Source organism: Choristoneura fumiferana, chromosome 3 (genome assembly GCF_025370935.1).
Source record: "Choristoneura fumiferana chromosome 3, NRCan_CFum_1, whole genome shotgun sequence".
NCBI lineage: Eukaryota > Metazoa > Arthropoda > Insecta > Lepidoptera > Tortricidae > Choristoneura > Choristoneura fumiferana.
In genome coordinates, this window is record NC_133474.1 from 8142737 (window position 1) to 8159008 (window position 16272).

General features: G+C 45.1%; 1 protein-coding gene across 1 annotated transcript in view; it reads left to right on the top strand.

Annotated features, from left to right (window-relative positions):
* mtgo (miles to go) overlaps positions 1-15826 on the top strand; it is a 63572-nt gene extending 47746 nt beyond the window's left edge. The window contains 7 exon segments of the mRNA XM_074085398.1: positions 3597-3766; positions 8213-8411; positions 10025-10248; positions 12002-12156; positions 12572-14777; positions 14858-15050; positions 15053-15826. Of these exon segments, the coding sequence (XP_073941499.1) occupies positions 3597-3766; positions 8213-8411; positions 10025-10248; positions 12002-12156; positions 12572-14777; positions 14858-15050; positions 15053-15150 (3245 nt within the window). The 3' untranslated portion in view covers positions 15151-15826.
* The last annotated feature ends 446 nt before the right edge of the window (positions 15827-16272 follow it).

Below are 16272 nucleotides of genomic sequence, written 5' to 3' on the forward strand. Positions count from 1 at the left end.
GTTTATTTCAATAGATCACAACAAAAAATCTTCCGCTTAGGTAGGTATAGATGTAGATACTTAATAAACATAGCAGATTATATATAGAGATAACAAGTAGTTCAACCTCCGATTAAGAAGTGAAAACACGCTAAGACTAAATAAGAACGCACTCCCGTACAAGGGTCACAAGCATAGAAATGCCTTTTTTTCATCAAATAATCACGGTCGTGGTCATATTGAGGCGTCCGCGTCGGTGGTAGAGGCGGAAACAGCTCTCCGTACGATCTCCCGCCATACCCTTCTGTTGGCAGACTGTTTGGCACAGTCATGATGCGCCGTTTCCTATAGCGCTCTTCACTTGGTCAGTCGCTGTGGATAGGTGATCTGCCGCGCGACCTGGTTCCCTCCACTTTTCCCTCACTCAGCCGCTCTATGGAAGTCGCCATCCCACCTGGAGACATGTCCAAAGTACTGCAGTATGCGCGACTGTACTATGGTCAATAGACGCTGCGTGATGCCAAGCTCCTGGAGTATGGATACGTTGGTGCGGAACTCCGTCCATGATATTCCAAGCATCATCCTCCAGCACCAGATCTCTAGAGCGTCCACTTTACTACTTTCCAATTCGCGCACTGTTCACGTCTCTGCCACGTAAAGAAAAATGCGAATATCAGTGTTCGCACGAGCCTGACTTTGGTGTCTTTGGTAATGCTGCGATTCCTGCACACTTTCCTTAACGTCTCCATCGCAGTAGGTACTGGTAATGGCCAAACGTCGTTTCACTTCATCTACGCAGCCGCCGTTGTTTGAAATCAAAGCCCCCAAGATAAAAGCAAAGCAAAGTATTAAATAATAATAAGTAATTATTAAAAATGCATATAAACGAACACTCGATTAGATTCACAAGTAAATCATAAATACGCTAAATAGCATTTAAAATGCACAAGCAAACTAAAGTAAACTAATTGTTACGTAACTATGGCATTATCAATCACTTCGAGTTGATTGCGTTTATCATCATTTAGCAGATAACGGCGCAATTAGTCATAATTATCCCATAAATGATAAACAACATAAACAACAAACAACATTCCAAGTTTCAGTATAAATATATATCTACGCAGATCACGCAATATTTAACCTTATAGAGATAAGGAACCATTTCGTTAGTTCCAATGGAGTGCTGAAAGTTTCTCGATGATGTCGCTAGTGTCGCTGCTTAAGTGACTAAATAAGAAACAAACAGGCTGAGATATATGGTGCATAGGAGAAATTCGTGTCTGTACCGTTGTCCAGCGGTGGTGTAGCGGTATAGCACGCGGCTCAGAATGCCGAGGACCTGGGTTCGATTCCCAGCGCTGTTTTTCTGGTTTTTCTGTGCATCTATATTTCAGTTTCTATTTTCGATATGGGTTTTACGGGATGACCGTAAAAGAAACAAAAATTTGGACTGAAATACAAAATACCAAAAAGATTTCAAAAACCAATCTTAGTATAAAATATACCTAAACTTGTAAGATTCCGTACACGAAATCCTTAGAAAAATAATTACTTACTTGATATTTTCGTACTGGCTACGGAACCCTATATTGGGCGTGCCCGACACGCATTTTTCTGTACGGACTGTTACGGTTAGCTCTTGATTCGACAGCTTTTACAGCTTAGCTTAGAGAGGGCGAGCACCGAGAGCCGTTCAGCAAGGAGGATCTTCGCGCCCAAATGGCTGGACGGATGTTGAATAGATCTTCGCGCCCAAATGGCTGGACGGATGTTGAATAGATCTTCGCGCCCAAATGGCTGGACGGATGTTGAATAGATCTTCGCGCCCAAATGGCTGGACGGATGTTGAATAGATCTTCGCGCCCAAATGGCTGGACGGATGTTGAATAGATCTTCGCGCCCAAATGGCTGGACGGATGTTGAATAGATCTTCGCGCCAAATGGCTGGACGGATGTTGAATAGATCTTCGCGCCCAAATGGCGGATGTTGAATAGATCTTCGCGCCCAAATGGCTGGACGGATGTTGAATAGATCTTCGCGCCCAAATGGCTGGACGGATGTTGAATAGATCTTCGCGCCAAATGGCTGGACGGATGTTGAATAGATCTTCGCGCCCAAATGGCTGGACGGATGTTGAATAGATCTTCGCGCCCAAATGGCTGGACGGATGTTGAATAGATCTTCGCGCCCAATGGCTGGACGGATGTTGAATAGATCTTCGCCCCCAAATGGCTGGACGGATGTTGAATAGATCTTCGCCCCCAAATGGCTGGACGGATGTTGAATAGATCTTCGCGCCAAATGGCTGGACGGATGTTGAATAGATCTTCGCGCCCAAATGGCTGGACGGATGTTGAATAGATCTTCGCGCCCAAATGGCTGGACGGATGTTGAATAGATCTTCGCGCCCAAATGGCTGGACGGATGTTGAATAGATCTTCGCGCCCAAATGGCTGGACGGATGTTGAATAGATCTTCGCGCCCAAATGGCTGACGGATGTTGAATAGATCTTCGCGCCAAAATGGCTGGACGGATGTTGAATAGATCTTCGCGCAAATGCTGGACGGATGTTGAATAGATCTTCGCGCCCAAATGGCTGGACGGATGTTGAATAGATCTTCGCGCCCAAATGGCTGGACGGATGTTGAATAGATCTTCGCGCCCAAATGGCTGGACGGATGTTGAATAGATCTTATGGAATGAATAATCTTCGCGCCCAAATGGCTGGACGGATTTGAATAGATCGCGCCCAAAGATTTGAATAGACAACAGATGTTGAATAGATTTTATACCAATAGTTTTCAGTTTAAGAAACTATAATTTCTACGGGGATCTTATCATGAAACGGAATACGAGATCTTACGTGCTAATTAACAGACAATAAACGGATGTTGAGATCTTAATGTGGAATATATAGAAATTTTCGCAAGTTCTAGATACTCTGCGATTACTCAGTTAGTACTAAAAGATACGAACGATAGAAGCACGTCTATTTGAGGTACTCGATTAAGCATCATGCGCAGACCAGATAGGTTTACATGCCTGTCAAAATTTAGTACTTAAACATCTGTCTCTCGTACGGTGCAGACGCTTTCAAGTGCTTATCGTTGGTAACTAATTTTACCTGGCTCGTAAATTTACATAATTATGATTAATAGATGAATAAACATGACATGACAATGTCATGTTATTAATAAGTTAATTATTTGAGGTGCCTCTAACTACAAACAAAAATCACGAGAAATATTACGAATATTCCAACAAACGTCATGTAAGCCGAGCCCGCCATCGACGTGCGATTGTTGACGCCCACTGACAGTTTCTTGTCCCTTTTATTTGCATACAAAAGTGCAACAGAGAGAACGCTTTGCTAACTCTGTTAAATAGACAGGGTATAGTGAAATCCCAGATTTCAATTTCAAAGACTGTCATAACCTTGCGGTTCGCATTAACTTCAAAGGTGACCAGAGGCCGTATACCTACGGACGGGCAAAAAATGTGCCCTCAAATGTATGCAGTAATACATAATTTTGTATGTAGATTGGGCCAAATTTTGTTTCGTTGAGTATGGTAGGATGATTTGATTCTGTAACTGGTGTTTTGGTGTTGCAGGCGCCATGCCGGTTGTGACGTCGGCGCCGATGATGCCGCAGATGCTGCCGCCGGTGCTGGACGACAGCATGCGGCACTACCTGCTGCCGCACCAGCACCACCACCTGCCGCACCACCCGCAGCACCACCCGCCGCACCACCAGCCCCACCACCAGCCCCCCATGCATTACGTGAGTGTTACCTGATTTGTTCCTGATTCGACATAATCCTAATTGGTCATATTCACAATTCGATACGTTCTTAACTGATCATAGTCCTATCGTAGTATCGTAGTCGTCATTGTACAGTAAAATGACACCGCAAACACGCGGTTACAGGATTAATAAGTGTTAGGACAGACTACTAAGTAGTTATACTTTGTAAAACTGTTATTAGAAAATAATTTAGTGAGTATGACGAATCAGGAATATGATGAGATGAGTTAGGAATATGACCAATAGGTATATGACCAATTAGGATCTAACACGTCTTACCAGCCCAGCCAGGTGTCAGATATTTAGGCTTTGTTGTGTCAGATATTGGTGCGTGACTTCATTTAAGACAGAGTTGCGCAAGAGAGAGCCGCACATCGCGGCACTACGATGAGAACTGTTTTGACTCTTGTTTTGCTTAGTTGTCTTGTTTTACATAATTATTCATTCCCACAATGGAAGCCTTCCCTAGTTAGGGTTCCGGAGCCAAAATGGCAAAAACGGAACCCTTATAGTTTCGTCCAGTCCGTCTGTCTGTCTGTCAGTCCGTCCGTCCGTACGTCACAGGCATTTAATTAATTATAAATATTTATATCAATAAAATTTGGAGTACAGATGTCTTGTCAAAGCCACTATTTAGTTTTGTAGTTAAATTAAAAAAATAAATATTTAAAGGAGGGGCACTCCATAAACGTAACAGAAATTGAAAAAAAAAAAAAATCTTTTTTACTCGCATCAAGGTGTGGCACATAGTTCGACAGCTCTTTTGAAAAGATAGTAAGGTTTCTCAAAAACTTTTTTGATGAAGATTTCCGGTAATAATCGCTCCCAAAGTAGCAAAAATTGTGTCCCCCCCCTATCTTATCTATCTTGAAAACCGTTTGTCCATAAAATATGCAAAAAATATGGAAAGGTAACGCTCAATAAATACCTTCAACGAAAATTGGTTTCAACATGATCGGATATACCGGTTTTGAGTTAATGCCGAAAAACTGCGCTTCTCAACAAAAGGACGTAAGTGCCGTGAAGATACGCTCTTTTTCTGGTAATAGATTTTAAGACTGTATTAAGTGTTTTAATTGTGTTATAACGCACATAATATTACTTGTTTTTTTTTCGTAATGGCTACGGAACCCTATATTGGGCGTGTCCGACACGATCTTGGCCGGTTTTAATGTTTTTTGGATTGGTATGGACCTCCGTAAAATAACACCTGAATAAATAAATTATCAGAGTGTTGAGTCTTCCCTTTGCTATTTCTACTCAGTAGACTTTTGCCACATACAGGACTTGATAGAGTGCCTACTTATGCGGGTAATTTGAAATTTGTATGCCTGGGACTGTTCCGCGCGTTCGATGCACCGCGTTTGCATCATTCGTCATCGCTCCACCGAACCGTACAGTGATGCTGATGGCTAAGTTAAGGCTGAGCGAACATTAAGAAGTTGCATAGGGTAAAACATTTATAATAACATATTATGTAAAAAAAAAGAAATGATATCGAACAGACGGCTTTAGATTGTTCTCAAGCAGAGGCAGAAAATTTGCAACAAACTGGCTCTGTTTCGGTACAAAGTGGTACAAAGTAGTTTTGTGAGGCGTTGTCTAAAATTGAAAGCAAGCTGTGGCTGGTTATTGGTTATACTGTCGTTGAATTCATTACACTAGTTTATTTGTGGAGTTCTGGATTGCAATGACGGTTGATAACATGGAATAAATGTAGGTACAGTCGAGTAAACTGTTTCATGCATCAGGGTGGAACCTTTTGATAGTCAATTCAACATTCAGTCAACATGACATTAGTAGCACAAAGGTTCCACCCTGCTACATGATTCAGTTTGTTCGACTGTACCTATAGTTGAAAGTATTTTTTTACGAAAGAGAAATAAATGAGAAACTAAGAGAGAACTAAACGATAGTTAAAAATCCCCGCATATCTACGTGGAAAAAAGTTTTAAGTTAGACTTGCATCCTTTTTCTACTAGTGGTGCAACTTTAAGCTACCATTATCGCCTCAAAGAAAAAAAATCCTTTAACTAGCAACGTCAACGTTTGTATTTCAAGTTATTAGCAGTATAGCCCTAAACCCGTCACTGAACCGCGTCGTTAAGTACCTATCTAAGTTGGCAAGCAACGGATATTCTCGTCGCTCGATGCCACGTTAAGTTCATTGGCCTATGAAGGTCATGTGATGAATATTTTTTTACAATCCATTCACTTTGTACTCATAATAGAGATCAGCATGTTATATAGACGTTAATCACAGAAGCACTAGCTCTTAAGCCACTAAAGTTAATTAGGGTACCTTTTTAAATTTAAAGGGGTAGGTAGGTATAATATATCCTTTGACGGCGAGAAACTAGTTTTACAGGAGGGTGGTAAAAGTCTTCTTTATAACTTTGGTCGAGCGAGATATCTACCTATCTACTACATAGGTCGGCACGTAGCTATATGAACGTTTTGGGTAAAATGGCTCGTTTTATGCTTTTGTTGTACAATCTACTATTTATACAGGATTTTATATTTATGAAAATTCAAAGCAAAATTATTACCTTTTTTTTTTCAAGAAAAGTACACTTATAATTTGTCATTTTGACAGTATGATGATGACATTGACAGGAGCGGAACTTCAAAACCATTTCAATCAAAACATTGGAAACACGAAAAGAAGCTTGGCCTGCTTGGCCTTGTTTGTTTATGCTGATCAGATCATTCATGTTTTATGTTGTGTACTTACATGAAATGAAGGTAGAACTTCTGATAAAAGATACCTTCAGTTTTTGTTAAGTAATAAGTAATAGACGGAATGATCTGGAAGACTGGACATACCTCGCACAAAATGAATACGTGTTCACCTTCTGTGTAAACAATTTCCGTTGATTTGACGTTTTACGTGTAATTGAAACACCACCGTGTGTTAGTGTTGTGTTGAATTCTGCACATGCATAACGATTACGAATAATCCGACTATTTTTAGTTGATTGTTCGGTGCTTACTTCGGTAGCTTATTTGGTGATAACCTAGTCTTGGCCACATAATGTGGGTTGCGGATTGCGATAGTAGTTAAAACGTTATCGCCGGCGAGTGCCGAACGCGGTGGCGGTACGTGGCTCTGACGGCCACGTCTTACCAAACGTAAAATAATTTATTTTAAATAATTAAAAACAATGAGCAATCCAGAAAACAATAATGATCCTCCTATTGAGGAAATACCAAGAAAGTCTCCTGTTGCGGAAATAAGTAAGGTCAGTGTGTGTGGGTTAATATTTTCATTTTATTCCTTTGCCTTGGTAACATATGCTGTGAAATATGAAATGTTCGGTTTTGTTGTTCACTATAATTTGATAAGAGTGAAATCTTATTCAAAACTGTTGGGAATGTAGATAACGCCAATTTATAGGTGAAATGACCTTCTTGGTGTATGATTTTGTGTTGCAAGTTTAATTATAAAGCAAATTTTGAGTAGTTTCTGATTCAACTTTCAAGTTTTACTAACAAGGAGTACTAACAAGTTGTTCTTTTTTACTATTTATGATTTACAATTAATATCTCAGTATTTTATGTAGGTATATATTTATCTGCTTTTTTAATCGCCATGGTCACTGCATCATACAGAGTTGAAAAAACCTAATGATTTAAATTTAATTAGGTTAATTTAATAATAATTCATGGATTTCTTTGAATTTATAATTATAGTATCCAAAATAGTCACTCACTATTATGCGGGTAGGATTTTATAATTTAATATGAAGGTTGGAGTGAATGGTTTTTCTACTCAAATATTATTACAGTTGGATTTGAAAAAAACACAACCCTCCTTTATGCAGTTGTTTAAAAATGGAGAATAAACAAGAACAATTGAAGCAGAGCCTATTTATTTATTTAAAACAACAGTAAAACTAAAGAAAGCTACATACAAATGCACAGTTTTTGCAAATTGAGCATGTAAAATAGTATAATAAAGCGGAATGATAGGTATTATTGATTTCCACTAAGTAACATACTTCATAATAAATTCCATAATTTAATCACAAAAGTAAATTAAGAAAAGGAAATTAATATGGATTTGTGTGAAGGGTAACTATGGCCCTTGGGATTAACTAACTAGGTCCTGGTTTTATTTTTGCTTTGACAATATGGCTTTTTGCCATGCTGTTGGCATTAATTGATCAATCACATTTTTATGTGGTTTTCATATGGGCCAAAGTAACCCGACCTTATGGTACAGCAATATTAGTACAAATCCAAAATCTCTCTGTAGTAAGTTGTCACTTAATAAATTAAATTCACCATTCATAAACAAATCTTGTTTTTACAGTATTTTTAAATAATCAAAATATAAGTTTAGAATAATCTGTCAGAAATAAAAAAAACATTATCACAATACTAGAAGAGTTTATTTTATACTTTATTTTATTATTTCAGGGGCCATCTAATGGAGCAGGAGCTTCTCAGCATTTTTACGGGCCTGGTTACCCAGCACACTTCCACCAGGCCCCTCCTCACCATGTGCAGCACTCCCCACCGCCCCCCGTCTACCAGAAAGATGAACGTACTCAGAGACAGTACTCCAAGCTCAAACAAAAATTGGAGCGCAAGCAAACAAATAGAAATAATGGTAATGGTAATGACTTTATTGTATTGAATTTAATATATACCTACATAATTTATGTCAAGGGGCTGTTTTACTACTCATTGACAAAGGGTATAGCCATGTTTGTATGTGACATTGGCCCCAGAAGCCAAATTGATTGCCATTTTGCTGATTTATAAGCCCAGATGTAAGGTGCTATTTCATAAAAAAAAACATCGAAAATGCTGCAGGTTTTTAAGAAAATTAAAAAAAAAAGAAAATTGGTTTTCATTTTTTTTAATCTAAACTACAGAACTGTTTTTTTTGTAACTTACACACATTATGTAAGTTATCAAGATGCATTATTTAAAAAAAATGGATTTCCAAAATCCTTATAAGTAGTGAAATTTTCACTTTTTAGTTTTCATATTTTTTTATTTTTATTTCTGTGATAGGGACACCCAACAATTTTCGTTATATTATATAGAAACTATTATTCTATAACATATTTTTTTTTAAAAACATGCACTTGGATCAACAAGAACTCGCCCGGTCCTGTATCGACCGCCGCTCTTTACGAATTTGAATTTCGAACGTGACAAATTGTTAAAAAGGAATGCTTATATTATAATTGGCTGTATGCGATTAGTATTGCGGTTAGTTCTGTAGTTTAGATAAATAAAAAAAACAATTTTCTTTTTTTTTTAATTTTCTCAAAAACCTGCAGCATTTTTAATGGTTTTTTTTAATGAAATAGCATCTTACATCTGGGCTTATAAATCAGCAAAACGGCAATCGATTTGGCTTCTGGGGCCAATGCCCCATACAAACACGGCTATACCCTTTCATGTGCATGTGACAGATATCTGTGACGCCGTCTCTGTTTGTCATTTTAACATTCCAATCTGCCATAGAAATCATCGTGAAATTGATTATGATACGGTTCCACCCTGGGATGTGATTCTGATTCTCTGACTGAACCTTCATCCGTGAATGTACCAAATCTGGCTGCTGAAGTTTGTTTACATTTAGTTAAATATGTATCCAAACCAAGTATACATGCTCTATGGATATTACAAACTAGCTTACTTAATGTTCATATTATTTTTATTATTTGGCCTGTAATGTAATAAACATGGTGTGGCATTTACCATTTTTATTTATAATCTTTTGCTGATATTTAAATGAATGATAATGAGTATGAACATGACTAAAGTTTTAATTTTAATATTGACTCGATAGTGTTCTATCATCTTACCATGCAATGAAAAATCCGATTCCAGATGATAAAGCATTACTAAAAAAATGTCGTAATGACCATTACGATACAACCGTGTTCATAATAGAATCCAATGTCGTAATGCATAATGGAGGATTTACTATTATGGTTGTAGATAAAGATTTTTAGATCTTTGCAATTCTCTCATTTGCATCTTCCGAGTACCTGAAAAGTTATTCGTTTAAAAAATCTTGGTTTGAAACATTCCATTATGCGACCAGATAAGATAAGTAACAGTACAATCATATGGATAATTCTACGACAGAATGAAAGTTATATATATATTTTGTATCATTCCTGTTAAAGTGTATTTCTGGTCCTGAACATACCAGACCTCAACCCCACCTTACCTACCCTGCTACATGGATATTGTTTTTGTTGTCAGAAGCGAGTTCGGGCGCCAGCACCCCGTCTCTCTCGCCGCGGAAAGAACAGAACGGGCGCGGCGGGGGCGCGGGAGGTGGCTCGGGCTCGAGCGGCAGCGGCGCCGCCTCCACAGGCGCCTGGTCCGAGGGCGAGGGCTCCAGCGCCGGCGCTTCGGTGCATGGAGACGATGAACAGGATACACAGGCTATTCTAGACCTGTTGTCAGCGACGCGAACACCGCAGGTCTGTATATGTTTTAGATTAATTTATTTCCTAACTAGCCACTACTACCTACTAGCTACTAGCTATTAGTATTATACCGTGGTCTTCATTTACGTTGTTCAGCCTGTTGCCCGCGACTCCGTCCGCGTAGTATTCGTTTATTGCTATCCCGCGGGAACTATGAAATTTTCCGGGATAAAAACTATCCTATTTCTGTCCCTGGGACTCAAACTATGACTGTGTAGGTATACCGAATTTCATCTGAATCGGTTCAGCGGTTTAGACGTGATTGAGTAACACAAATCCAAACATCCAAACCTCCAAGCATCCAAACATTGTCACAAACTTTCACATTTATAATATTAGTAGGATAATAGCTGCCTTTGCCAAGGCTGCCCTCTCCCGTTAGCCTGCTATGGAAGATGTTGCAGAATTGCACGTTTAGCGAACTTATTACCAAGTTCAGAAGTAGATGGGGGTGGAAAAAGATGCCACTCAATTAGGATAGAAAAGACCGAACAGTGGCTCATTTCAAGAAAAATAAGCAGTGTAAATAAAATAACCAAGAATGTGCGAGGGATGTGTTTTTCATTAACCAATAGATACGCTTCATTTACATATCCTCGCACAGCACATCTCTGGTGGAAACAGCTGAGCGGAGCGAGGCGAGGTAAATGAAGCATTTCTATTGGTTAACGAAAAACATATTCTTCGCAACACATCCTCGCACATCTCTGGCAGACACCCTGCCATAATGAGGGATGTAGCACCCCTCTCCCTTCTGAAGGTTTTATCATGCGGGTGTCTGCGCAAAAGCAGACCTCAAATGCTCAACACTGCAAATTTTGTTCTGGTGTCTCTCGCTATAACGTCGCCGAGCTTCAAATTGCCGAAGTAATGTAGGACGACGTCGAAATGCTGATTTTTCAGGCTGAATCAGTAAATTTTTATAAACCACCCGTAAAGTGTAAAAATAATGTGTTGGAAATACTTAATAAATATTTACGATTTTAATAGTTAAAGGGGCTGTTTCACCATCCATTGATTAGTGTTAACTGACGGTTAAATGTAATGCCGTCTCTATTTGTTTTGTTCGGTGTTTGATGGAGACGGCATCACATTTAACCGTCGGTTAACGCTAATCAATGGATGGTGAAACATCCCCTAAATCTAATATGTTTCTTCTTCGTTTTTTATTTATTGCTTTTATGATTCGTGAGCAAACGGCCTAAGACATCGTTCCTTGCTTAAATTAAAGCTAAATACATTTGCAGCGACATGTTTAATGAATTGACCCGTAAAATGAGTATCGGCTGAGATATCGGGGTCGAAAATTGCCCAAATCTTAAAAATTCACTATTTGGTAAAAAAATCTTTTGAAGAGCTTATCGGAATAAACGGTAAAAACTAGCCGTAAACTTTTCCACTACGAACAGAGCGGACTCTTAATGACTTAGTTCAACTTACATCATTCAACTTTATAGAGGTTCAGTGTAAGTACTTTCATCCATCCAATCGTTGTACGTTAAACTGAGTCCGTACGGAGTCCGCTCCGCTCGCGGTGTAAATTGGACTTTAGTTTGCTATTTTATTGTTTGATAAATATGACTGGCCTCTTAATTTTGTGGCTGTTTGCATAAAAGTGGGTCGCGCGGGTCCGTCATGTTTGATACGGCTGAACTGATTAGATCGTTTACTATTTTAATACAAAGTTTTGTTGTGTTATGTATGATAGTGTTATCGAAATTTTCATGATGATTATTGTTATTTCCAGGTTAGCGACATGACCCCGACAAGTGCTCTCGTATCGTGGAATTCCCAAGTTCCCGAGGGCGTGACCCTCCCGGCTATGGAATTGACATACGAATTACTTCTCGGCGACCGGGGGAGGTACAAGGCCATTTATAGCGGGCCATCGTTGTCTTGTCGGTAAGTAATATTGAGTTGAGTACTTTGTTATTTCTTTCTCTTCTTATTTTTAATTTTGTGCGCTTGCACTTGTTATCCACTCGTTCACCGGCTCACTGAGTAGTATCTAAACTTTTAAATAGATAAAACTATTCACAGTTAATTCAGTAAAATATTGCCTAAAATTCAGAAAGTTATCGCTTAATATGCCTAGTCAAAGTTATAAAGAGTTTTACGCCGAGTTTAGACTTGCAAGTAAAATCGTGCAAGTTGCATTACATTGCGGCGCTCGATTGACGACTACAAACTCGTTGGCTTTACGGCCTCGCAGTTTTTTTTGTTGACTATTACGATGTAGAGTAAAAGAAAGGTGTAGTCACTCGTTATAAAAAGTTAATCGTGTCATGATTGAGCTTATAATTCGTGTCGCGTGCAGGGTTCGCGACCTCCGACCGGGTTGCGAGTACTCCGTATGCCTGCAAATCAGCGCCGGGCAGCAGACGGGCGGCGCCAGCGACGCGGTGACGTTCCGCGCGCCGGCCGCGCCGCCCTCGCAGCCGCCCGCGCTCCGCGCCACGCAGCGCGCGCGCACGTCGCTGCTGCTGCGCTGGGGCTCGCCCGACGACAACGGCGCGCGTCTGCAGCACTACCTGCTGGAGGTGGACGCGGGCGACGGCGCCGGCTTCCGCGAGCTGGCGCGCCCGCGCATGCGCCAGCACACCGCCAACAACCTGCGCTCGCAGGCGCGCTACGTGTTCCGCGTCGCCGCCGTCAACGAGTGCGGCGCCGGCGAGTACTCCGACGAGTGCGACGCGTGGACCACGGGCGCGCCGCCGCCCGCGCCCGCGCCGCCCGCGCTGCAGCGCGCCTCCGCGCACGCGCTCTGGCTGGCCTGGCCGCCGCCGCGCGCCGCGGAGACCTTCACGCTGCAGCTGGACGACCCGCGCCGCGGCTACGGCTACCGCCCGGTCTACGTCGGCGACGCCTGCGCCTACACCTGCGAGGAGCTCACGCGGGCCACCGACTACCGCTTCCGGCTGTGCGCGCAGACCGACGACGGCCAGGGGCCCTGGTCGCCGGAGGTCGTGTTCCGCACGCTGCCCGAGCGGCCCGGCCCGCCCGGCCGGCCGGCGGCGCGCGGCAAGCCGCTGCCGCGCTCCTTCCGGCTGCGCTGGGAGCCGCCCGCCGACGACGGCGGCGCGCCCGTCACCTCCTACACGCTCGAGCTCAACGACGGCGACGGCTACACGCGCGCCTACAGCGGCGCCGAGCGCGAGGCGCACTGCGACCGGCTGCGGCCCGGCACCGCCTACCGCGCGCGCGTGCGCTGCGCCAACGAGGCCGGCGACAGCGACTGGTCGGCCGTGGAGACCGTCGCCACCGACGCGGCCGCGCCCGCCGCCGGCGCCGCGCCCGAGCCCGCCGCGCCGCCGCGCGCCACCTCGCTGGCCGTGCGGTGGCGCGCGCCCGCGTGCACCGGCGGCGCGCCCATCACCGAGTACCGCGTCGAGGTCACCGACGCCGAGGGCGCCACGCGCCTCGCCTACTCCGGTGCGAAGACGGAGTGCGAAGTGCGAGAGCTGGTACCCGGGCGGCCGTACGAGCTGACCGTGACCGCCGTCAATAGGGTCGGCCCCGGGCCCGCCTCCCCGCCGCTCGCGTTCACCGCCGCGCCCGCGCCGCCCGACGCGCCGGACGCCCCGCGCGCCACCGTCGAGTCCGCGCGCTCGGCCCGGCTCGAGTGGGACGCGCCGCGCGACAACGGCGCTCCGCTGCTCGACTACCGGCTCGAGATGAGCACGTCCAGCGCCGAGGACGCGTTCGCAGAGGTGTACCGCGGCCGCGACACGCACCACTCGGTGGGGTCCCTGACACCTTTCTCGGCGTACTTCTTCCGCGTGTGCGCGAGCAACGCGGCGGGCCGCGGGCCGTGGTCGGCGCTGCGCGACGTGCTGATGCCGCGCGCGCCGCCCGGGCCGCCCGGCGCGCCGCGGCACGAGGCCGGCTGCGACTGGCTGCGTCTCACGTGGCGCGCGCCCGCCGAGCACGGCGCGCCCGTGCTGCGCTACCGGCTGCGGCTGGGCGACGCCGAGCTGGAGACCGAGGGCGCCGCGGCCGAGCGCGAGGTGCGCGGCCTGCCGGCCGACACCGCGTACCGCGTGCGCGTGGCCGCGCTCAGCGAGCTGGGCGCCGGCGACTGGTCGGAGGAGGCGCGCGCCGCCACGCGCCCGCTGCCGCCCGCGCCGCCCGCGCTGCGCGTCGCGCAACACCACCACTCGCACCTGCGGCTGGAGTGGCCGGCCAGCGGCGGCGAGGGCGCGCACTACTCGGTCGAGATGCGCGCCGCCGACTCCAAGGAGTTCCGCCCCGTGTACCGCGGCTCGGCGCGCTCCTGCAAGGTCAAGAAGCTGCGCGAGGCCACCGAGTACTGGTTCCGCATCCGCGCCAGCGACGAGCGCGGCGGGCGCGGCGCGTGGTCGGAGCCCGTGGCCGCGGCCACCAGCGCCGCGCCGCCGCCCGCGCCGCGCGCGCCCGCGCTCTCGCAGCCCGCGCCGCGCCAGGCGCTCGCGCAGTGGGACGCGCTCGACGACGCCGAGTACGTGCTGCAGTGCGCGAGAGGGAAGGACGCAGTTTTTAAAGAGGTACGTTCCGATATCTAGAGATCGATCGAGAAGTGTGACGTTTCTGAGTAGTCTCTTGACCGTCGTCTCGTTGCCGGCAGGTGTACAGCGGGCCGGCGGCGCAGTTCCAGCTGGAGGAGCTGGAGTACGGCGGCGAGTACCAGGTGCGCGTGATGGCGGTGCGCGGCGGGCTGGCGAGCGCGTGGTCGGCGCCGGCGCGGCTGGCGGTGGGCGCGGCGCCGGCGGGCGCGGCGGGGGCGGGGCCGCGGCGGCGCGCGCGGACGGCTCGCGCGCTGTCCCGCGGCAGGCGGCGCTGCTGCTGGCGGCGGCCTTCCTGGCGCTGGCGGTGCTGGTGGCCGTGCTGGTGCAGCGGCTGGTGGACCCGCGGCCGTGACGCGCGCTGCAGACGGCGCCGCCGCGCGCTCTAGCCACGCTCTAGCGTGCCGCCGAGCCCGCACCCCCGCGTCGCGCCCTGCGCCCCCGTGCAATTAACCGTTAACTATATTTTTATCCAGAGACGACGTTATATAGTTAAATGTTTTCCGAATCGATTATGGTGCCTACGTTCGTAGGACGACTCGTTTGGGTCTCGATGTCGTAACGATTTTACATTTGGCGGCTCGGCCGCCGCCGCGGTCGGCCGCGGCCGTCTGTGATGATTGATGAATGTCGTGTTAATTTTTAATTTAGCTCCGTACGCAGCTTTACGAATGTATAAAATGTTGAATTGCCATCGGTGACATGTATAATTTTAATATGGCAGCGTATTATATCATAGTTATGTCTCTTATATGTTGTAATCGTTGAATTTCATAAAACTTTTTATCTAGTCTATGCTTTTAACTTGCTGTTTTCGTTTATCACTATCAGAAAATGCAGCTTTTTTTAAATGAAAAGTCGATACGATGTTTCAGTATAGTGAAATACTCTATAATAGTGAATGAAATGTACTTCCAATATTAACTAGTCTTCGGACTAATTTTGTTTTCAAATATTTAATGATATTTTTATAAAATATTAATCGATATGTTGCATGTTTTATCGGATTTAAGTATATAGCGACCAAGGTGCTCTATTATTATTAACCTGACGAGAGGGACGTGGCCCCTCGCCCCGCAACGAGTTTCCGGTGTGTGTGCTGTGATCACTTCCTTATGCGAATGAGACTGATTTTAAATAAATGCTTGAGTACGGCTCCACAATAGTTTGCCGCTTCCGGTCGCGTGTGCCGGGCGCGAACTCCGCGACATTAGATAACGTTCATGTAATCGTATCGTATCAATGATAGTTAATTCTAATTAACATTTTAATTCATAGGACGTCAACTTTTATTAATCATTTTACCTATTAGTTAAAATAAGAGTTATTTGTATACTTTAAAATTAGAGATTACGAATTACTGAGATTGTTACCACCCGGTGAAAAACACTACGGAGTTGTTTGATTCGACCTTATTTGTAAGAATTTATGTTCCAAATACGACAAATAAAATAATTGTGTAGTCATCACTGAATAA